The 24,180-nt window shown below is 38.4% G+C and overlaps 1 protein-coding gene across 1 annotated transcript; it reads right to left on the bottom strand.

Annotated features, from left to right (window-relative positions):
* Positions 1-2,015: 2,015 nt before the first annotated feature.
* KRT20 (keratin 20) lies at positions 2,016-10,713 on the bottom strand. Its single transcript, XM_028089903.2, has 8 exons — positions 10,264-10,713; positions 7,925-8,007; positions 5,959-6,115; positions 5,519-5,680; positions 5,270-5,395; positions 4,080-4,300; positions 3,298-3,335; positions 2,016-2,774 (listed from the first exon to the last, which is right to left on the bottom strand). The coding sequence occupies exons 1-8, from the start codon at positions 10,666-10,668 to the stop codon at positions 2,677-2,679; spliced, it is 1,290 nt and encodes a 429-aa protein (XP_027945704.1). The 5' UTR covers positions 10,669-10,713; the 3' UTR covers positions 2,016-2,676.
* Between the last annotated feature and the right edge of the window lie 13,467 nt (positions 10,714-24,180).

Genomic DNA, 24,180 nt, shown 5'->3' with positions numbered 1-24,180 from the left:
GCATAACCTCTAGGGTTTCTCTCTGAGTTTGATGGGTCCACTTGGATACTGATGATTTTGTATAAGGTCATGAAATTTATTGATAATGATTCTGTGTGTGATAAAGAGACCTATACTTAAGGACTATGAATCTTCTCTGGATCTGTATGCCTGCCAGAAATAGGATCATGCTGTTCTGTTTCTTAGCTCGTATAAGAAATATAGATACGGAGATTAACACTTTACTTTCACACAGTCACTACTGGTAGAACCGGTGGTATATACATAAATACATCTGGTTCCACATGTATATATGTTCTCTCCTACTTTCTTTGAAAGATTGCTTGGAAGAAACTAGAGATTGACCAAAAGGCAAGGATTAGTTTTCATTTTTTATGATAGGAAATTCGGTTAAAAATAACCTACTTTTGAACAAAGTGTCATTATTGTCTATGGCAAAAGGCAACAATTGTCATACTGACAATGGCCATGCCTAGTGAATTTCAAACCCACCTCCTGCGAGTTTTTTACTAATCAGACTCAGTCTTTGGCATTTGCATGTTGAAGTTACATACTGTTCTGGAATGTATTTTAGTAGGAGAAAAATAATTTACTTCTAAAAGTTCTTAACATCTTTAAAAGCAATTTACTAACCCGAGTGACTTGGAAGGAAATTAAGAAAAAAATGAGAGTGAACCTCTTTACTTTGAGGAAAGGAATGAGAATAGGTGAAGATAATATTTTTTTCTAACAAAAGTTGTGGTAAATCCAGTCATGTGGGATGCTGGCTGGTCCACATTTGTGACATTTGGCTGTTCTAAGTGTCTGGCTAGTGAAAATGGCAGAAAAGAGCAAAACAAGTAAGAACAGGCAAATGCTCATTTCAGGTGTGACTCTGCAATTGTTTGTCATGTAATTTATTGCTTAAAAGAGTGTCGTGACTTCAGACAAACAGTCCTAAGGTTCTGTCCTGCTCCATTACTTGGTAACTGTGACTTTGGGAGAGTACCTATTTCATGTCTTCATATATAATCCTCATTTGTAAAATGGGGAGAATAGAATAAGATCAAACCAGATGAAATTGCTATTTTTTTAAAGGTAAAAAATGATTACCTATTGGCAAGTTCATATGATTCAACCTAATAGCTTCTACTTCATGGGGTTATTGTGAGGATTAAATGAGAAATGCATATAAAATGCCTGGCACACTGCTTAGCTCATAGTAAGTGCTCAATAGATGGTGGATATTATTATCCTTAAGCGAATCACATTATTATTTTCAATATAATCACACTCAAAATCCTATTTACTTACAAACTTATATATCAAAATTTAAATCCAAGCTATTGATTTACTAGAATACAATGAGAGAGGGCAAAATGATTTTTTCTTGTAAACATTTGCAAGGCAGTTAATGGGTGAGAATATAGTCTGTGTCTTTTTGTGTCTGACTTCCCTCAGTAAGCATAGTGTTTTCAAGGTTCATCCCTGTTGCATTATGTATCAGTACCTTGTTCTTTCTATTGCCAGATAATATTCTATTGTATGGACATACCCCGTTTTGTTTATCCTTTGATCAGTTGATGGACGTTTGAGTTGTTTCCGCTTTGGGGCTATTATGAATAATGCTGCTATGAACATTTCTGCACAAAAGAACACATTGTATGATTCCATTTGTAGGAAATGTCTGGAGTAGGCAAATTCATAGAGAGAGGAAGTGGATTAGTGGTAGCCAGGACTGGGGGGGAAGGGAAATGGAGGGATGACTCCTGCTGGGTTTCTTTTCTCAGTGATGAAAACATTCTAAAACTAGGCAGTGTGATGGTTGCCCAATCCTGTGCATATGTTGAAGACCACTGAATTTTGCACTTTACAAGGATGAATTTTACGGTGTGTGAATTATATCTCATTAAAGTTGTTTTAAAAAAAGGTGAGAAACATTTCATAACACGTTTACCCCATAAAGAAAGAGAACACCTGATGATTTATGCAGTTTATTGTCATAAGGAGAGGCATTCTGCCTTGAGAAGGGTTTCACTAATTTTACATTTCATCTACTCCCACTTCAAGCATAATGTGCTTCATTCTTATTCTGCTCAGCATTTGTGTTTGGAGCCTGACTCAAATTATTCGAAGAGCTGAGCTGAGTTTTAAAAGACAGAGGAGACAATGGAAAAAATGCAGATATAACTTAAAGCTAGCAGGATTGTACCAATATCAAAAATCCAATGAAATTAACCAAGAAATTGGCTCATTTAAGAATCCAAGGGCCCCTGAAAGGAGATTTTGCAATTCAGAAACAGGAAAAATTAGAGAGAGCAGTTTATTTGCAATTTTCAGGGATTTTTCTGCTTTGTGAGATTTAGTGTAATTCAAATGTGCTGTAATTTTCAGGAACATTAACGAATTGGTATTAGGTGGTCTCTAACTTATAATTAATGTGGTTCATCGTAAAGAGATGGTGGTAATGATATTTTAAATGTCCTAGTGCTCGTTGGATTTCATTTTTGTAGGTGATTTGCAGCTCCTCTGAGTTAAACAATTTATATTCAATTACAGAGACTGATAAATGGGCTTTTGTCCCCTTCTGATTACCACAAAGCACTAATGGTGCTGTCTGATGGCTGCTTTCTTATAGGGAGCAAAAATTATAGCTACATTTCTTTCAAACCCTCAGCAGCATCTCCAGGTAGCTGTTTACAAATCTTCTTCCATCTCTTCGGTTTTACTTGACACAACCTTGCCGTCTACCACTTCTTTCACGACTGTCATAATCTTCCTTTTTCTCTTTATATCTGAGTTTAGATTTAAGTATGAAATATTAACTCAGGAACATGACTCTGCTGGTCTATAACATTCAACTCTAAATCATTATTATTTTATACATATTTTTCCTAAAAGAAAAAGAAACCCATTCTTTTTCTTAAATAATCTTGTCCAATTTATAAACAAATGCAGAAAATATGCCACTGTCCCCAAATTCACAAATTTTCTATGCCCACCCCCAAAGAGAAATATACAATATTGAATTAAGCCAAATGCACTTTTTCATCTTATTTTTTTTCTTTTCAGGATCCCGTGATGTCTCAGGACAGCAATAGCTTGGGCCAAGAAAATCACCCTGTTGTGGGAGTGTGACAAACTTTCCATGTTGGGCGTTTCTTTATGTAATGCGCCTGATTTTCAGAACCCCTAGGGTAGTATGTGCTCCCTTGAGAACTGATCTCTATTTACTTTTCAACAGTGGCATTTAATAAGTGGTAAGTTACTGAGTGAGGAGTCAGTCTCACAGGAAACACGTGAAATTAGAACACTTACCTTTCTGCTCTGGGATGCTTATCGCATGTTCTGGAATTCTGTTTTTTTTTTGTTTTTTTTTTTTTAAGAAAAGAAAAAGAAACAGGAAAAGGTGTTATTGCCATGTTGAAAATGAAGGGCTGTCCTGCATTTTCTGTTTCAAAATAAAGTCTGTGTGATGTGTGTATTAATGCTGTGTTTGTATTTTTTCTGCTTTTACCATGCTTGTTACTTTGAACTTGAGTTTCTTACTTTTCAACTTGACATATTATTTTATATCTATCATCTATCTATCTATATCTTCAGAACTGACCTATTTCCTCTGTACTAGAAGCTTTTGTAATTAAAGTAACAAAATTACAGTGGAAGTTTAAATCTTGTGTTCTCTTACTGAGTTTCTTGGGTGTAGTAGTTGACAGTTTCTATGGCAATAGTGATGATTCTCAAACTGGTTCCCACAGACCTCTGTGGCCTGTTCATTTCATGACCTCTCAAGGAGAATTTCTAAAAGTTATTGTACTTCCAATTATGTATTAATCATAAAAATTAGCAAAAGCATAATCTGTATCGTTTACTGTATAACCATCTTCTAAGTCAGCCCTACACATGACCTCAAGTACAAAGGCTGTACCTGGTATTTTGGAGATGGGCGTACTTTTGGTATATTTTTGTTTTGTTGGTGGTGGTTGGTGTGTGTAATTGCTTTTGTGCTAGGGATTGCATTGGTGCTGGGGAATGAGTGACAGGGTTTAATGCACAGCATGTAGACACTGGCACATATTCCTTGATTCTAAGAGCCTTACTTGACGTCATCTCCTTCCAGAAGGCGGCGGTAAGTATCAATTTCCTGCTCAAGCAGGGTTTTTATGTCAAGGAGGATATTGTATTCGTTGCTCTGGCGTTCTGTTTCCGTCCTAATCTGTGTCAGTTGGCCTTCTAGGTTGTCCAGTACTGCCTGGATGGTGACCAATTTGCCACTGTAACGATCTTTGGTGTCCTCTAGTGTACGCTCCAAAGTTTCTTTCTATAAGCACAAGAAAAAGTGGATGTTTCTTAGTTGAAGACTTAAGAGGTGGTTCACTTTTAATTTCTTTTGAGGAGAATTCCCACAGCTAGTCACTGTGGGCATAATTCATATTTCTAGCTTTATCTCCCACTCTTTCCATCTAGGTGACCTCAGCCAGCTACTAGGACCACTAGCTCCTGAGCCCCAGCCAGCTGCTATGACCTCTAAGGGTCTTTTGTTTGTTTTTAGCTTCACACTCATTGTTCTCTTACTGTGGTATATTGTATTCTAGTTCTCCGTATTTACCTCCTCTCCCTGTGATTTGTGGTGCCCCTCCAAGGGGAGGATTAGATTTCCTCATCCCATTGATACCAGATTTGGTCATGTGACTTTCTTGGCTAATGAAAGGTAGGTAAAACTGACAAGTACCTTTTCTGAGAAGCTTTAGGAACTGTCAGATGGTCTGGCTATTGCTCTTTTCTTTCTGCTACAACACTGGCATGCCCTGGCCAGGGTCTCCTCCCTTAGCCTTACCCCTGGAGTGGAATGTCATGGAGCAGAGCTGCAGCCGATGGATGGATGATGGATGTAGTGTTGTAGTGTTGTTGTAAGCCATTGCAATTGGGGGGTTGTTAACACAGCATAGTTTTGTCAGGAGCTGACTGATTTGTTTAGCCTGCAGACTGATTTGTTTACCCCTATTCTCCCAACTACAAATTCATCTCGAGTTTTCTGATCTAGCTGAAATGCCACTTTCTGTGTGAAGTCTTCCAGATCTACTTGTTCCTCTGCATCCTTACAGCACATTGCTCTTGTCCTGGATTTCTTTCTGTATTTTAATTATAGTCAGTGGCTTGGCCTGTCTCCCTGCCAGCTCTGCAGGGATGAGGGGTTATTTCCTAGAGGTTTCTGTATTTCCAGAATTCCTCACACAGGCACTTAGTAAACACACACTGCGTTGAGAGTAGGAAGTTAGACGTGTTTTACCAGACTGAGGAGGGACTGGAGTTCTATCTCCAGGTTCTGGTAGGTGCGTCTCAGCTCCTTTATTCGAGCCTCATTTTCTTTTAACTCTTCATTGCTCACTGTGACTTGTTGCTGCAGAGTTTGAGTCTAAAGTTCCAAAAATGAAAAAAATAAATGAGTAAGGAGAAAGAGAAAGGAAAGAAAATGGGTTATCTTTTTTTGAAGGACAGCTTCTACACCTTTGCTTGCCCTTCAGAATTATGTTATTACCTGTTTCTCAAACTGTTCTTTGGCCTTCTGAAGGTTCTCCTGGGCTATTACTTCATACTTCTGCCTCATTTCATTCATGGTGGTGCCAAGATTCAGACCTGGAGCAGCATCCAATTCTACACTGACAGTATTGCCCAGGTGTCTGTATAGGCTGTCCACTTCCTACAAGAGTGAAAATCCTGATTATAGTCTGAAGCACATTCTCACATGAGGCTAGGCAGAAAAGACATAGGTCTTAATGGCTTTTTTCAGTGGGGATGAGTAAAAAAGAAAGACAGTAACTTAGGTAGGGCTTATTCTAGTCTAGGTACTGCTCTGTCATTGAACCCTGACTGCTCACACCATTATTATTGTCATTTTCTTTACCAGCCTCCGCCCCCCCATTATCATTATTAGAGTCATTCTGTCATTCCCAACACCACTTCTGAATATTTCCTCACCTCCTGATGTTCTTTTTTGAGGATATCCAGGTCTTTACTCAGTTCTTTAAGTTGAATCTCCAAGTCTGTTCTAGTTATGGATAGATCACCCAAGACCTTATTCAGGCCTTGGATATCAGTCTCCACTGTTAGGCGTAGCTCCCTTTCAGTCTCATACCTGTGAATTAATTGGTATGCAGAGATAATTGAGTCCTTTTGAAGCCATTATAGAAGACAGAGTCTTAATATAATGAGATGTTTTTATGTGGTATAGGAGGATCTATTTCAATACACTGTGTCCCTCTCTATTTTTTTAAAATTCTACCAGATATTTATTTATTTATTTATTTATTTATTTATTTATTTATTTATTTATATTATATTCAGTTAGCCACTGTATAGTACATCATTAGTTTTTGATGTAGAGTCCGCCAGAAAGGATGAATACCTATCATTTGCATCGACATAGATGGAACTGGAGGGGTTTATGCTAATTCAAATAAGTCAAGCAGAGAAAGACAATTATCATATGGTTTCACTCATATATGGAACTTAAGTAATAGCACGGAGGACCATAGGGGAAGGGAGGGAAATCTGAAGGGAGAGAAATGAGAGAGGGAGATGAACCATGAGAGACTATGGACCCCAGGAAATAAACTGAGGGTTTCAGAGGGGAGGGGGTAACAGGGTGATGGGTATTAAGGAGGGCACCTGTTGTGATGAGCACTGGCTGTTGTACGTAACTAATGAATCATTGAACACTACATCAAAAACTAATGATGTGTCCCTCTTTATACATTCCAAAAATGTTCATGAGAACCTAGGAATCAGATAATTTGCTCCATAATATAATCTTTGTAATTTGGAGTGATTGGTAAAAAAGCAGTCTGAAATAACTCTTAAATGTTTCTAAATTCTAAAATATATTTTAAAAGAAATAAAAAATATTTTGCTTTACTTAATGTGTCAGCAAAGGATTCTCATTATTGATATTAAATAATGGTTAGATTTACTTAATGCACATGATCTATTTATTTTTATTACTTTCTAAGCAGATGCATCAAAAGTGGATTATCTTAAAGAATTTATGATTCTCCCCTACAATCTTATATACTCTCATTTTTATTAAAGTAGCAAAACTTTAAAAAATGATAATGCAGTGGAATATCCAGGTGCTGACTTAGTAAAATTGGAATTAATGAATGTTTACTGCTTTAATCTTCAGATCTGCTTTCCTATTTCCTTCTTTTTGATCCCTCGTAGCATTCAAATGCTACCCTTCTAAACCACAAAAGACTTTTTAGTACCAACGCATTGTACACATTCAGAATGAGAAAGCCCTAGCATAGGGGCCATTTATGAGGAACAGCTGTGATCACATGTGGTGTGATATGGTTACAAGAGAGTGAACACAATCTGAGCTGGTTTAATCATAGTCTTAGTTCTTTGGTTTGTCAGACTCTATTATAAAACACCAGCAAACTCAGAAGCGTCAAAGGTCGCCCTCTGGAAGTTGGGCCATACAATTGGCAGGCACTTGAAGGAGCATGGATGACTCACTTGGAGAATCACCACACGTAGACACATGGCTCGCTTTAGATAACAGAAGGGCATACTGCAAAAGGGGATTGTATATCGCTTTGGTGTTACTCCAAAGGGCAGAATTAGGTTCAGTGGGCGAAAAGGTAGGTGTGAGGTTACTAAAAAAGAGTGGTCTAGCAGCCAGAGCTAACCAGCGAAAACAGTAGTAGTTACTGGAGGTGTTCAGTTACACGCTGGGTGGCAAAATGTTAGGAATGTGGGAGAGGAAAGTGTACCCCTGAGTGCTGGGCTAGACCAGATAGCTCCTAACAGCCTTCAAACTCCCAGATTCTGAAATTACTTAAGGTAGCTCCTTTACCAACAAGAATGTGGAAAGCTGAGTGTCATGAAGGACTACTACAGGGAATCCCTTTTCAGGAAGGTTTACCATGGTGTTAGAACCTACTTCAGCTTGAAGTCCTCAGCAGCCAGTCTGGTATTATCAATTTGCAGGACACAACGTGTATTTTCCAGTTGTGCGTTTTTAATCTGGAAAATATATGAGAAAGAATGACATTTTCAACTGGACAGGAGTTTCAAATGATTGAGTGTATCCTCAGATATAAACATTATTCTATCAAAGATGATATTCATTACAAGAATTTCCACATGAAAATAGAAAGAGTGATGATACGGCCATTTAACATATTGAGTCGTAAAATGTAACACTGTTCTCCAGGGTTTGGTGAGCTTTCTTATGGTTTTACAAAAGGAAAATTTCATTCAACTTGAGCCATCAAACTCTATTGAGTGCCTTCCCTTTGATGTTCCTGCTTAGAATATTCTTGTTAGCCCTTCTTGCTTGGTGAACTACTTCTCTTCCACATTTTGCCTTAGATATCTGCTTCAAGGAAACCTCAGTGATTTCCTCAAGGCAGAACTGGATGAACTGCCTGTGTTTTCAGTGCTCTACACAGCCTTCCTTGCTAGAATTTATCCCTCTGTGTGGGAGGTATGTTGCCTTTGTACCTATTTCACCCCTAAATCACATTATGTTCACCATCATACTCCCCAATGCCCAGCATGGGGCCCAGCACGTGGTATGTACTAAATATTGGCTGAGTGAATGGACAACTGTTATGTGAGAGTTGTGCTAGGCACTGGAGCTGTCAGGATGGATAAGCTCTCCATCTTAAAAACAGGGTTATCTAAGGGTGAGTTCTCTATGATGTATATGGATCTTTGCTTGTAGAAGATATTACAATGACATGTCTCTTTCAGCAGATCCAGTCCCAGAGAGAGCTGCCTTCATATACTGAGTCTGCCCTGCTAAATGGAATAGATGGCTGTGTCTATGTGTTTGGGCTGATCCAAAGTAGATTCAGAAACATGAATCATGAGACAGGTAGGGAAGAATAGTTTGCTGATTTTGAATGTAAATTTTAGTGGGAGCCTGAGAAGAATGACCTTTTGGCAGAAAGACAATTTAGACACCTTTGCCTCACCTCCCCATAGTTCCTGAAACCCCTAAAGTAACTTCCAGTGGAATCTGGTTCAAATTGCATTGATGTCTAATAAAAATGCAAGAAAAAGAGACTTGCTGGTAAGGAGGTGGCCTTTGCTCTAAAGGAATATGAATGTTAAAATAGAAATGAAAATGAAAGGGATTCTTTCCTTGATAAGAATTTGAAAGCAGAACAAGTGCTCCTGTCATATCTGAACTTTTCAATTAGGAACAAAGTCCACTTCCTTTATTGCACATAACTGATAAAACAGAACTCCACCTTCTGGTGGGAGTGGGTTGTGATATGACTGCAACAAATTTGAATTGGGGGCAATAGAACATTTTGTTACTGTAGAAGTGGTTTGTGAACTGCTTGTGATGATGATGATGAGATCATTAAACAGGGCATTTAAAAATCTGGATGTCATTGAGGCATGTGAGTGGCTTAGTTGGTTAAGCAGCTGACTCTTTAATTTTGGCTCAGGTCATGATCTCAGGGCCCTGGGATTGAGCCCTGCATAGGGATCCAAGTTCAGCAGAGAGTCTTCTTGATATTCTCTCTCTTGCTTTGCCCCTCCCCCTGCTCTCTCTCTCTCTCTCTCACACACACAAGTAGGCAGAGTGGCAGGCAGAGGGAGAGGAAGAAGCAGACTTCCTGCTGAGCAGAGAGCCCGATGTGGGGATCGATCCCAGGACTCCGGGATCATGACCTGAGGCGAAGGCAGATGCTTAACCAACTAAGCCACCTAAGTGCCCCTCAAATAAATAAATCTTTAAAAAAATCTGGGTGCCATTAATACTTACATCCCTTCCCCTTATTTCCATGCTGACTCACTTTGTCATTGAAATTTATGATACAGTTTCTTAATACTTATATTACAATGTTTACATAAATTAAAGGAGGAATATCTCTAAGTTGACTGGGAATTCAAAAGTTAATGAGAACCAGGTGAAAAAAACCTGAGATTTATAATCACATAAAAATTTTAGCTCTTTTCAGAGAAAAAAATATTTACTATCCAATTAGACTTGTCCTGGTAAACTGACAAAAATACAGATTATATTTTCATATTTTCCATGTAATTAGATTTTTAAAAGTGAAAAAATATTTACAGTCATCTAATTATGTAGTCAGCTACTCTAGCACTAAGGATAGATGGTAGAATGTACCATTTTATAGATGTAGCATTTCAGCCTAATTGCTTTATAACAACCGTTTGGACCCACCTAACGTATATGCCCTCTTGGTATATATCCTGCAGCTCAACAGTGGTGTAGAAAACACAGGTGTCATCCCTTACCTGCTTTTGCAGCTCTTCTATTTGTTGGTAATATGCACTGTAGTCCCTGGTGCTGGGCATGTTTGTTTCATACCACTGCTTGATCTGCAATTCAAGTTTGGAGTTGGACTGTTCCAGGGACTGCACTTTTTCTAGGTAGCTTGCTAGGCGTTCATTTAGGTTCTGCATGGTCATCTTCCCATCACCAACAAACAGGTCTCCTTTGGTGAGATCACTCCCGTAGCTCATCATGTGTCTGGAGTTCGAGATGCGGATGCCCTGACCTCCAGCTCCCCCATAGACGCTGGGTGCAGCTGCGAAGTGCTGTGTGCCCCCCTTCCTATACATGGAGCCACTCATGCTGAGTGCAGAGCCCTGCGAGGAGGAACTCAAGCCTCTACGGAGGCTTCTGCGAGTGAAATCCATTGAGGATTTTAGGAGGGAGCACCTGTAGCTTCTGGATGGCTGGAGCAGTCTGTCTCCCAGTGGTGGATGAGCTGTCTTTTATAGAGTTCATAGGAAAGAAACACCTCCTCTGCTGACATCTCACCTTTGGATTGACACCACTGTCCACCGTGCCTTGCTTTGTTTTTTTCTTCTTCCCCTTTGTACAGCAGTCTGTTTAGTTTCATTCTAGAAATTACCACTAGAGGCATTTCTTAGAGGCTTTTCTCAGGGGCAATTCCTTTTTTTAAACAGGCAACAAAAGGAAACAGGAGGATGTATTCTTTTAGCCCTTGCACCTGCCTTGGCAGATTTTTTTTCATCCTAATATACAGATAAAGAATATTGGCAAATCAGCCCTTCTCTGAGTTGTGAGCCTCTGATTTCCAGTTCCCAGCCCCCTGCCCTTTCCCATTCCACTGAGAGGCTAGGTGAGGTGCTTCCATGTTGCTGGGGCGCTGTCATTAAAGTCAAGGCTGGTTAGGGAACAGGAAGCCTGACTGTCTTCTCTCCACTACCTCCCTGTGCTGTTACACAGTGTCATTGTTGATGTTAAATTAATGTTCTTGTTTCTCTCCAAAAAAAAAAAAAAAAAAGAATATTGGCAAATGCTGTGAATAATTTAGGTACCTAAAAAGATAGACGTGGGTGCATAATAGTTACACTGGTGATCAAGAACAATGTTTTAAAAAACTTTTTTAGTTTATCTTTTTCTTTTTGATGAGAACATTTAAGTTCTATTCTTTTAGTAAATTCTTAGTGTACAGTGTAGCATTATCAACTATAGTCACCATAGTTTACGTTAGATCCTCAGACCTTATTCATCTTAAAGCTGAAAGTTTGTATCCTTTTATCTCTCCCTATTTCTCCTCCCCCCCCAGGCCCTGGCAACCACTGTTTCTATGAGTTTGATGTTTTTTTCTTATCTTAAGATTCCTCATGTAAGTGGTATCATGTAGTATTTGTCTTTCTCTCTCTGGCTTATTTCATGTAGCATAATGCCCCTGGGGATCTGTCTATGTTGTTGCAAATGGCAGGGTTCCCTTCTTTTTTGTGACACAATAATATTTCAGTGTGTGTGTGTGTGTGTGTGTGTGTGTGTGTGTGTGTGTGTGTGAGATCTTTATCCTTTCGTCCTTTTGTGGACCCTTAGGTTGTTTCTATATCTTGGCTATTGTGAATAATGCCACAATGAACATAGGAGTGCAGATACCTTTGAGATAGTGACTTTATCTCCTTTGGATATATACCTAGAAGTGGGATTGCTGGATCATATGATAATTCTATATTTAATTTTTGAGGAACCTCCATATTATTTTCCATAGTGGCTGTACCACTTAACATTCCCACCAGTAGTGCACAGGGGTTCCCTTTTCTCCACATCCTCAACAATATTTGTTATCTCTTGTGTTTTTGATGATGACCACTCTAACGCAATGAGGTAATATCTCATTGTGGTTTTGATTTGCATAAGAACAGTGGTTTTTAAGTATGGATAATCACTCTTCAGAATCTGTTTTATGCTTTTTTTTGTTTTTAAGTTTATCCCTATTTAGAGGTTGTATTTTATAAAACTATTAAAATATTTTGTACAAACACAAAGCTTCAGGTATTTAAAACAGGAATGAAACATTTATACATTTGGAGATGTAGTTTGGGGAAGTGAATTAAGTGAATTTAGATGAGTGGTGGATAGATGATTTTGAATTTTTCCCCCCTAATTCTAATGTTTTAAGGCCAGATAATTCATTTAAATTTTTCAGTCACTACCTGGCTTTAGGTCTTTTTCCCTGCAAACGGAAAAAATAGCATAGTGCTTTGCACCTGACCTGGTGCATGGAGGAGTCTCTCTCCCCTGTTATAAGGTCAGCTCAGCACCCACCATGAGACAGATTACTTGCTCCATCCATTCTGAAACTATAGCTGCTCCCTTCTAGAATCCCCAGTGGATTTCCCTGGCAGAAGTTTTCACAGAAGCCTGATCTTCCCTACGGGTCCACAGGCTCATGGCATCAGCGGAGCAATGTATAGGCAGGGTGTGTGTGTAGTGCCTTGGGATTACACCCAGCCTCCGTGATTGGGCTGGAAGCCTCTGCAGGTGTGTAGACATCCAGACGTATGGTGAGCTCTGGGTGTGACCTCACCAGTGGAGCTCTGATAAACATTGTCGAACCTATGGAATGGAATCTATTCATTTGTTCTTCCTCATTCAAACCCCTTGGCCAAGAAATTCACTGTAACATTTAAATCGTTTCCTTAATCAGGTTACGTATTTCAAAGGATTGGAGAAGTTACTGAAAACACCTCAAATTAATTTTCATTTTGATATTTTGAGGTTTGTATATGATTAAAGCAAGCAAGCAAATAAACAAAAAAAAATAAAGAAGAGGAAATCTAAAACAAGGCATATCCAAAATCTCTGCACATTCTTTCTGAAGAATTTGGAATTTACTTTTTTAGTGCCTCAGTTTGTTGTCGTTCTTCCACTGAAAACCAATGGCTTTTTACTTTTGAGTTTGAGTTTTTTTGGTTACTTTTTTTTTTTTTTACAAACATCTTTCTTCTAAAATAACGTGACTATATTATTTCTCTCTTATAAACAATGTACTTTATTTATTTTAAAGATTTTATTTATTCATTTGAGAGAGAGAGAATGAGAGATAGCACGAGAGGAAAGAGGGTCAGAGGGAGAAGCAGACTCCCTGCCAAGCAGGGAGCCCGATGCGGGACTCGATCCCGGGACTCCAGGATTATGACCTGAGCCGAAGGCAGTCGCTCAACCAACTAAGCCACCCAGGCGCCCAAACAGTGTATTTTTTAAAAAAATTTTCATTGTTATGTTAATCACCATACATTACATCATTAGTTTTTGATGTAGTGTTCCATGATTCATTGTTTGTGCATAACACCCAGTGCTCCATGCAGAATGTGCCCTCTTTAATACCCATCACCAGGCTAACCCGTCCCCCACCCCCCTCCCCTCTAGAACCCTCAGTTTGTTTTTCAGAGTCCATCGTCTCTCATGGTTTGTCCCCCCCTCCGACTTACTCCCCTTCATTCTTCCGCTCCTGCTATCTTCTTTTTTTTTTTCTTAACATATATTGCATTATTTGTTTCAGAAGTACAGATCTGTAATTCAACAGTCTTGCACAATTGGCAGCGCTCACCATATAGCACATACCCTCCCCAATGTCTATCACCCAGCCACCCCATCCCTCCCACCCCCCACCACTCCAGCAACCCTCAGTTTGTTTCCTGAGATTAAGAAATTCCTCATATCAGTGAGGTCATATGATACATGTCTTTCTCTGATTAACTTATTTCACTCAGCATAACACCCTCCAGTTCCATCCACGTCATTGCAAATGGCAAGATCTCATTCCTTTTGATGGCTGCATAATATTCCATTGTGTATATATACCACATCTTCTTTATCCATTCATCTGTTGATGGACATCTTGGCTCTTTCCACAGTTTGGCTATTGTGGACATTGCCCAAACAGTGTATTTTAAAATATACTTTATGTTAGACTTTGCTTCAGTTACATTATAAAAGTAAAAATTGGGAGAGTTAAACCTACTTCATGCTCTTTATGATATATGTGCGGATAGCTCTTACTTATGTTTTCATCCATTCATATTCGCATCAGCCAATACTCACTGAGTGTTCACCACCAGTAACTGAGCATGTAATAAGCAGACCTTGCTATTTGTTACAAAGCTTTAAATTACTTTGTAAATAGTTGTCACAGCTAAAATCTTCAATGGACCTTTTATAATAAACACATGAACTGTGTTCTTTTATATATGTGTTTCCACAAAATTAATGTCTGTTGTTGTTGCTTAATGGGGGAGAAGGTCTTTTTTTTGTTATTATGTTATGTTAGTCACCATACAGTACTTCATTAGTTTTTGATGTAGTGTTCCATGATTCATTGTGGAGAAGGAGGTCTTTTGATTAAAGTCATTGGAAAATTGTACTGTTTAAATTACACAAGTTTTGCAGTGAATTAGTTTCAGCTAAGAGTTTAATACATTAACACATATGATCAAGGTGTGTAGAAGCATTATTTAAATCAAGAGTTAGCTTTCTAAGAGCTAGGAATATTAGTGCAGTTATTAAACATGATAATTTTTCTTTTCTTCTTTAGCCTAATTATTCCTTCTGGATAGACCCAGTTATGTTTAAATGAAACAGTTAAAGTCTCATTAAAATCATTAATATCATTTCTTAACTTTTTGGAAAAATAACTGTTATTCCAGTAGTTTTTGGCTAGTATTTGTATGTTTTTTGAGATTTCAAATTTAAACTAAAATATGATATAATAAGGCTATTCTTATTTTTAATTGAAGTATAATTAACATACAGTGTTATATTAGTTTCAGGTGTACAATATAATGATTCGACAATTCTGTTATTATGGGGTTCAGTCATCCAACTTAGAAAAATTCTTGTGAAGATTTCCACATGTTTTTTTCAGGGCAGGAGAATTTCCCAGCTCCTCTGCTGCACTGAGTTTTATGCTCTGGTAGATTATTATAACTTGTAATGTGACCAGAGGAAACCAGGCTGGTATTTCATAGCTATTAATTTTTCTGAATTATACCTGAGGACTAGATACAGATCCTGTTGACTCTTGTTCATATACAAGTCATTTAGAATTTAGAGCCCCTGCTATTCCAGGTTGTTGGATGACAGCATCTCAAATAAATATTTATTAGATTCGCACTTCCTTATAGCTAATAGGAAGTACATTTTGACCTCTGAGACAGACTCCGCTGAGGGTGTTAATGATTAATATTAAGTATGGCCACTAATTTGGAAAGTTATTATAAGCACTACATAGCCAGAGGATTTTCAACTCTTTTCCCCCCAATATGGACCGATGTGATACATATAGAATCTGCAGTCTTTGGCGGGGCGTGGGGGTCATTTTGCCCAGACATCTCAGGGTATATTGCTCTCATTGGTTGAGGAGGATGGCATATAGGAACTGTGGGTGTTTGTGGGCATTGTAGTTCTAGATACCATACAAAGTTAATTCAGAAAAAAATCATGGCCTCTGTGTTTAAAACCTGTTGTATTTAATGAAATAGTTACAAGTGAAATGATATGGAAAGGAATAAAGTATTTCCATATTTATGAAGATGACTGTTGAATGCTCCGATCTGGGAAGAACTGGGTTGGTGGTGTATAATGAAGTAGTAGGAAAGGTTTCTCCACTCTCTTGGTTCTCACATTATCCCTCATATACAAATTACCACCATAACTCTAGTTCACTTGGTCTTTTCAGAACTCCAGAGTCAAACCTCTGCACAGATAATTTATTTATGTATGTATTTATGAATTTATGTATTTATATATGTATGTATGTATTTATTTCATGGTGCTTATTTTTAAATACAAAGAACTGTAGGCTCTCATGTCTGGAAGAGACCTTGAAAATTGTGTAGGTCATGTTTCTCATTTTTTTAAAAAATATTTTATTTATTTATTTGACAGAGAGAGATAGCAAGAGCAGGAACACATGCAGGGGGAATGGGAGTGGGAGAAGCAGGCTTCCCGCTGAGCAGGGAGCCGGATGTGGGACTCGATCCCAGGACCCTGAGATCATGACCTGAGCCAAAGGCAGATGCTTAACGACTGAACCACTCAGATGCCCCTGTTTCTCATTTTATAAACAAAAAAGCTGGGGTGTTCATAGTTAATTGTTGGGGCATCTGTTGCCTATAGCAACAATACAAATATAGAAAGTTGGTCAACTTGATCAACATAATGTTTGCTCTCTAAATTGGTTTTCAGTAAATTTGCCTGACCCAGGAAAACTGCCTTGCAAACAGCATCCTGATAAATAAACAAAACTCTCACCGATTGAATTACTGCTTAAGAGACCAGTAATATAAGTTATATGCCCCATAGGTTCTAGTTTCCACCCTGGGGCTAAAGACCTGCTCTTTCAATATCTTCCCTCATTTGCTCCTAATAGCACAAAGCTGAAGTAGATGCTCTACAATGTGGCAGTGATCACTGGCCCCAGATTATTCCTCAAACAAGGCACAGTATAATATGGATACATCAAACCAGATGAGGAGATGTATTATTAATTAGTCTTTTGGAACACAAACAGCATATGTGTTCACATTTCAGGTTGGTTGGGTATGTCATTACTTTTTAATGTGCACACATTTAAGTTAAAAAAAAAACTATATTGGGGAGGGTATGTGCTATGATGAGCGCTGTGAATTGTGCAAGATTGTTGAATCACAGACCTGTACCTCTGAAACAAATAATACAATATATGTTAAAAAAAAAAAAAAGAAGATAACAGGAGGGGAAGAATGAAGGGGGGGAAGTCGGAGGGGGAGACAAACCATGAGAGACGATGGACTCTGAAAAACAAACAGGGTTCTAGAGGGGAGGGGGTGGGAGGAAGGGTTAGCCTGGTGATGGGTATTAAAGAGGGCACGTTCTGCGTGGAGCACTGGGTGTTATGCATAAACAATGAATCATGGAACACTACATCAAAAACTAATGATGTAATGTATGGTGATTAACATAACAATAACAAAAAATTAAAATAAAAAAACTATAGAAATCAGATTGTTGATTAAAAGAGAAGCTCTAGATGCTTATATTGAAAATATGTTGTAAGGAATAGGATAGAACTTGAAATGAGGGAGAGAGAGAAATAGAGATAGAGCAAGAGAGCAAGAGAGGCAGATTAAGAGTGAGCTTTTTCAACATCTAATTTTGGAAGGAGTTGTAAACAGGTCTTAGGAAAATGTCTATAAAGATCAATATTTTGTGAGCTAGGCAGTTGGCAAAGCATGAAAATGGCTTTTGAAAATAGAAAAAGAGGCCGCCTGGGTGGCTCAGTCACTAAGTGTCTGCCATTGGCTCAGGTCATGATCCCAGGGTCCTGGGATCGAGCCCCGCATCGGGCTCCCTGCTCGGCGGGAAGTCTGTTTCTCCCTCTTCCACTCCCTCTGCTTGTGTTCCCTCTCTTGCTGTGTCTTTCTCTGTCAAATAAATAAATAAAATCTTAAAAAAAAAAGAAAATAGAAAAAGAAATTAATCAAATCATTTTTTCTTTGTTGAATAAATGAATGGTGTATTCAGTCTCCAGTTATGTTTTTTTATTTTTTAAATTTTTTAATTTTTAATTTTTTATTGTTATGTTAATCACCATACATTACATCATTAGTTCTTGATGTAGTGTTCCATGATTCATTGTTTGTGCATAACACCCAGTGCTCCACACAGAACGTGCCCTCCTTAATACCCATCACCAGGCGAACCCATCCCCCCACCCCCCTCCCCTCTAGAACCTGTTTTTTTTATTTTTTATTTTTAATTTTTTAAAAATTTTTTTACTGTTATATTAATCACCATATATTACATCATTAGTTTTTGATGTAGTGTTCCATGATTCACTGTTTGTGCATAACACCCAGTGCTCCATGCAGAACGTGCCCTCCTTAATACCCATCACCAGGCTAACCCATCCCCCTACTCTCCTCCCCTCTAGAACCCTCAGTTTGTTTTTCAGAGTCCATCGTCTCTCACGGTTCGTCTCCCCCTCTGACTTACTCCCCTTCATTCTTCCCCTCCTGCTATCTTCTTCTTTTTCTTTTTTCTTAACATATGTTGCATTATTTGTTTCAGAAGTACAGATCTCTGATTCAACAGTCTTGCACAATTCACAGCGCTCACCATAGCACATACCCTCCCCAATGTCTATCACCCAGCCACCCCATCCCTCCCACCCCCCTCACTCCAGCAACACTCAGTTTGTTTCCTGAGATTAAGAATTCCTCATATCAGTGAGGTCATATGATACATGTCTTTCTCTGATTGACTTATTTCACTCAGCATAACACCCTCCAGTTCCATCCACGTCATTGCAAATGGCAAGATCTCATTCCTTTTGATGGCTGCATAATATTCCATTGTGTATATATACCACCTCTTCTTTATCCATTCATCTGTCGATGGACATCTTGGCTCTTTCCACATTTTGGCTATTGTGGACATTGCTGCTATAAACATTGGGGTGCACGTACCCCTTCGGATCCCTACATTTGTATCTTTGGGGTAAATACCCAGTAGTGCAATTGCTGGGTCGTATGGTAGCTCTATTTTCAACTGTTTGAGGAACCTCCATACTGTTTTCCAGAGGGGTTGCACCAGCTTGCATTCCCACCAACAGTGTAGGAGGGTTCCCCTTTCTCCGCATCCCCACCAACATCTGTCGTTTCCTGACTTGTTAATTTTAGCCATTCTGACTGGTGTGAGGTGGTATCTCATTGAGGTTTTGATTTGGATTTCCCTGATGCCGAACGATATTGAGCACTTTTTCATGTGTCTGTTGGCCATTTGGATGTCTTCTTTGGAAAAATGTCTGTTCATGTCTTCTGCCCATTTCTTGATTGGATTATTTGTTCTTTGGCTGTTGAGTTTGATAAGTTCTTTATAGATTTTGGATACTAGCCCTTTATCTGATAGGTCATTTGCAAATATCTTCTCCCATTCTGTTGGTTGTCTTTTGGTTTTGTGGACTGTTTCTTTTGCTGTGCAAAAGCTTTTGATCTTGATGAAATCCCAATAGTTCATTTTTGCCCTTGCTTCCCTTGCCTTTGGCGATGTTTCTAGGAAGAAATTGCTGCAGCTGAGGTCGAAGAGGTTGCTACCTGTGTTCTCCTTTAGGATGTTGATGGACTCCTGTCTCACGTTTAGGTCTTTCAACCATTTGGAGTCTATTTTTGTGTGCGGTGTAAGGAAATGGTCCAGTTTCATTCTTCTGCATGTGGCTGTCCAATTTTCCCAACACCATTTGTTGAAGAGACTGTCTTTTTTCCACTGGACATTCTTTCCTGCTTTGTCAAAGATAAGTTGACCATAGAGTTGAGGGTCCATTTCTGGGCTCTCGATTCTGTTCCATTGATCTATGTGTCTGTTTTTGTGCCAGTACCATCCTGTCTTGATGATGACAGCATTGTAATAGAGCTGGAAGTCCGGAATTGTGATGCCGCCAGCTTTACTTTTCTTTTTCAACATTCCTCTGGCTATCCGGGGTCTCTTCTGGTTCCATACAAATTTTAGGATTATTTGTTCCATTTCTTTGAAAAAAGTGGATAGTATTTTGATGGGGATTGCATTGAATTGTAGATTGCTCTAGGTAGCATTGACATCTTCACAATGTTGGTTCTCCCAATCCATGAGCATGGAACGTTTTTCCATTTCTTTGTGTCTTCTTCAATTTCTTTCATGAGTATTTTATAGTTTTCTGAGTACAGATCCTTTGCCTCTTTGGTTAGATTTATTCCTAGGTATCTTATGGTTTTGGGTGCAATTGTGAATGGGATCGACTCCTTGATTTGTCTCTCTTCTGTCTTGTTGTTGGTGTATAGGAATGCCACTGATTTCTGTGCATTGATTTTATTTCCTGCTACTTTACTGAATTCCTGTATGAGTTCTAGCAGTTTTGGGGTGCACTCTTTTGGGTTTTCCACATACAGTATCATAACATCTGCAAAGAGTGAGAGTTTGACTTCCTCTTTGCCGATTTGGATGCCTTTGATTTCTTTTTGTTGTCTGATTGCTGTGGCTAGGACTTCTAATACTATGTTGAATAGCAGTGGTGAGAGTGGACATCCCTGCCGCGTTCCTGACCTTAGGGGAAGAGCTCTCAGCTTTTCCCCGTTGAGAATGATATTCGCTACAGGTTTTTCATAAGTGAGTTTTATGATATTGAGGTATGTACCCTCTATCCCTATACTCTGAAGAGTTTGATCAAGAAAGGATGCTGTACTTTGTCAAAAGCTTTTTCTGCATCTATTGAGAGGATCATATGATTCTTGTTCTTTCTTTGTTAATGTATTGTATCACGTTGATTGATTTGCAGATGTTGAACCATCCTTGCAGCCCAGGGATAAATCCCACTTGGTCATGGTGAATAATCCTTTTAATGTACTGTTGGATTCTATTGGCTAGTATTTTGGTGAGAATTTTTGCATCCATGTTCATCAAGGATATTGGTCTGTAATTCTCCTTTTTGATGGGGTCTTTGTCTGGTTTTAGGATCAATGTAATGCTGGCCTCATAAAATGAGTTTGGAAGTTTTCCTTCCATTTCTAGTTTTTGGAACAGTTTCAGGAGAATAGGTATTAATTCTTCTTTAAAACCTGAGAGAATTCCCCTGGGAAGCCATCTGGCCCTGGGCTTTTGTTTGTTGGGAGATTTTTGATGACTGCTTCAATTTCCTTAGTGGCTATAGGTCTATTCAGGTATTCTATTTCTTCCTGGTTTAGTTTTGGTAGTTGATACATCTCTAGGAATGCATCCATTTCTTCCAGGTTATCTAATTTGCTGGCATAGAGTTGCTCAAAATATGTTCTTATACTTGTTTGTATTTCTTTGGTGTTGGTTGTGATCTCTCCTCTTTCATTCATGATTTTGTTGATTTGGGTCTTTTTTCTTTTCCTTTTGATAAGTCTGGCCAGGGGTTTATCAATCTCGTTCATTCTTTCAAAGAACCAGCTCCTAGTTTCGTTGATCTGTTCTACTATTCTTTTAGTTTCTAGTTCATTGATTTCTGCTCTGATCTTTAGTATTCCTCTTCTCCTGCTGGGTTTAGGCTTTATTTGCTGTTCTTTCTCCAGCTCCTTTAGGTGTAGGGTTAGGTTGTGTATTTGAGACCTTTCTTGTTTCTTGAGAAAGGCTTGTATTGCTACATACTTTCCTCTCAGGACTGCCTTTGCTGTATCCCAAAGATTTTGAACATTGTGTTTTTATTTTCATTGGTTTCCATGAATTTTTTTAATTCTTCTTTAATTTCCTGGTTGACCCATTCATTCTTTAGTAGGATGCTCTTTAGCCTCCATGTATTGGAATTCTTTCCGACTTTCCTCTTGTGATTGAGTTCTAGTTTCAAAGCATTGTGGTTTGAAAATATGCAGGGAATAATCCCAGTCTTTTGGTACCAGTTGAGACCTGATTTGTGACCTAGGATGTGATCAATACTGGAGAATGTTCCATGGGCACTAGAGAAGAATGTGTATTCCATTGCTTTGGGATGGAATGTTCTGAATATGTCTGTGAAGTCCATTTGGTCCAGTGTGTCATTTAAAGTCTTTATTTCCTTGTTGATCTTTTGCTTAGATGATCTGTGCATTTCAGTCAGGGGGGTGTTAAAGTCCCCCACTATTATTGTATTGTTGTCAATGTGTTTCTTCGCTTTTGTTATTAATTGCCTTATATAATTGGCTGCTCCCATGTTAGGGGCATAGATATTTACAATTTTAGATCTTCTTGTTGGATAGACCCTTTACGTAGGATATAGTGTCCTTCTTCATCTCTTATTACAGTCTTTGTTTTAAAATCTAATTTGTCTGATATAAGGATTGCCACCCCAGCTTTCTTTTGGTGTCCATTAGCATGGTAAATTGTTTTCCACCCCCTCACTTTCAATCTGGGGGTGTCTTTGGGTCTAAAATGAGTCTCTTGCAGACAGAATATCCATGGGTCTTGTTTTTTAATCCAATCTGATAGCCTGTGTCTTTTGATTGGGGCATTTAGCCCATTTACATTCAGGGTAACTATTGAAAGGTATGAATTTGGTGCCATTGTATTGCCTGTAAGGTGACTCGTAGTGTTTATTGTCCGTGTTCCTTTCTGATCTATGCTGCTTTTAGGCTCTCTCTTTGCTTAGAGGACCCCTTTCAATATTTCTTGGAGGGCTGGTTTCGTGTTTGCAAATTCCTTTAGTGTTTGTTTGTCCTGGAAGCTTTTTATCTCTCCTTCAATTTTCAATGACAGCCTAGCTGGATATAGTATTCTTGGCTGCATATTTTTCTCATTTAGTGCTCTGAAGATATCCTGCCAGTCCTTTCTGGCCTGCCAGGTCTCTGTGGATAGGTCTGTTGCCAATCTAATGTTTCTACCAATGTAGGTTACACATCTCTTCTCCCAAGCTGCTTTCAGGATTTTCTCTTTGTCTCTGAGACTCGTAAGTTTTAGTATTAGATTTCAGGGTGTTGACCTATTATTATTGATTTTGAGAGGGGTTCTCTGTGCCTCCTGGATTTTGATGCCTGTTTCCTTCCTCTCATTAGGGAAGTTCTCTGCTATTATTTGCTCCAATATACCTTCTGCCCCTCTCTCTCTTTCTTCTTCTTCTGGGATCCCAATTATTCTAATGTTGTTTCGTCTTATCATATCGCTTATCTCTCGAATTCTGCCCTCGTGATCCTGTAGTTGTTTATCTCTCTTTTTCTCAGCCTCTTTATTTTCCATCATTTGGTCTTCTATATCGCTGATTCTCTCTTCTGCCTCATTTATCCTAGCAGTTAGTGCCCCCATTTTTGATTGCACCTCATCAATAGCCTTTTTGATTTCGACTTCGTTAGATTTTAGTTCTTTTATTTCTCCAGGAAGCCTTTCTCTAATACCTTTCATGCTTTTTTCAAGCCCAGCTAGTATCTTTAAAGTCATGATTCTGAACTCTAGGTCCGACATCGTACTAATGTCCGTATTGAGTAGGTCCCTGGCAGACGGTTCTACCTCTTCTTCTTTTTGCTGAGGTGATTTTTTCGTCTTGTCATTTTGTCCAGAGGAGAATAGATGAATGAGAGAACAAAATGCTAACAGGTTAACTATGTCCCCAGCAAATATACTCTAAACAAATCAGAAAAGACCTGAAACCAGAGGAAAAGAAAGGGAAAGAAGAAAAAAGAAAGAGAAAAAAACAAACAAAAAGAAAAAGATAAAAACAAAAACAGAACAATACAAAAAAAGCAGAAGATGATCAAATATGATCAGGCTAGTGCATAGATCAGTGCCACACACTAGATTTTGGGCGTATTTTGGTCTGTTAGAAAAAAGTGCCTCCTAAAATTTTAAAGGAAGAAAGACATATATGTACAAAATAAGGGTTGATACAATGAAGGGATAGAAGATGACTGTAAAGATGAAAATTATAAAAGATTTTATAAAAGGAATTGATAAGTTTTTTGAAAAAAGAAAGAAGATTTAAAAAAAAAAAAGAAAAAAGGGAGAGAATGTGATCAGACAGGAGACTAGAACAAAGCCATACACTAGTGATTTAGGGTATATTTTGATCTGTTAGAAGAAACTGTATCTCAAAATTTTAAGGAGAGAACAACTTATATATATATGCCAAAAATAAGGGTAACTACTATGAAGGGATAAAATATGACTCTAAAAATGAAAAATAAAAAATGTTTTTTTTTAAAAAAGGGATTGATAAGATGTTGGTTGAAAAAGGGAAATAGAAAAATTAAAAAAAAACAGTTAAAAAAATTAACTTTGATGAACTAATGAATCATGATAAAAAAAAGCCATGAATTCTACGTGCAGTATTCCCCTAGCGCTGGAGTTCTCCCATTCTCCTTGTTTGGTAAACTTGGTCTTGGCTTGCTGGCTGTTCGTGCTGATCTTCTGGGGGAGGGGCCTGTTGCCGTGGTTTCCACAAG

Source organism: Eumetopias jubatus, unplaced genomic scaffold (assembly GCF_037043125.1).
Source record: "Eumetopias jubatus isolate StellerSeaLion01/CBP00866 unplaced genomic scaffold, mEumJub1_p1.0 scaffold_10, whole genome shotgun sequence".
Classification (NCBI taxonomy): domain Eukaryota; kingdom Metazoa; phylum Chordata; class Mammalia; order Carnivora; family Otariidae; genus Eumetopias; species Eumetopias jubatus.
Note: the sequence above shows the minus strand (reverse complement) of the source record. Positions and strands in the feature narration are given on the sequence as shown.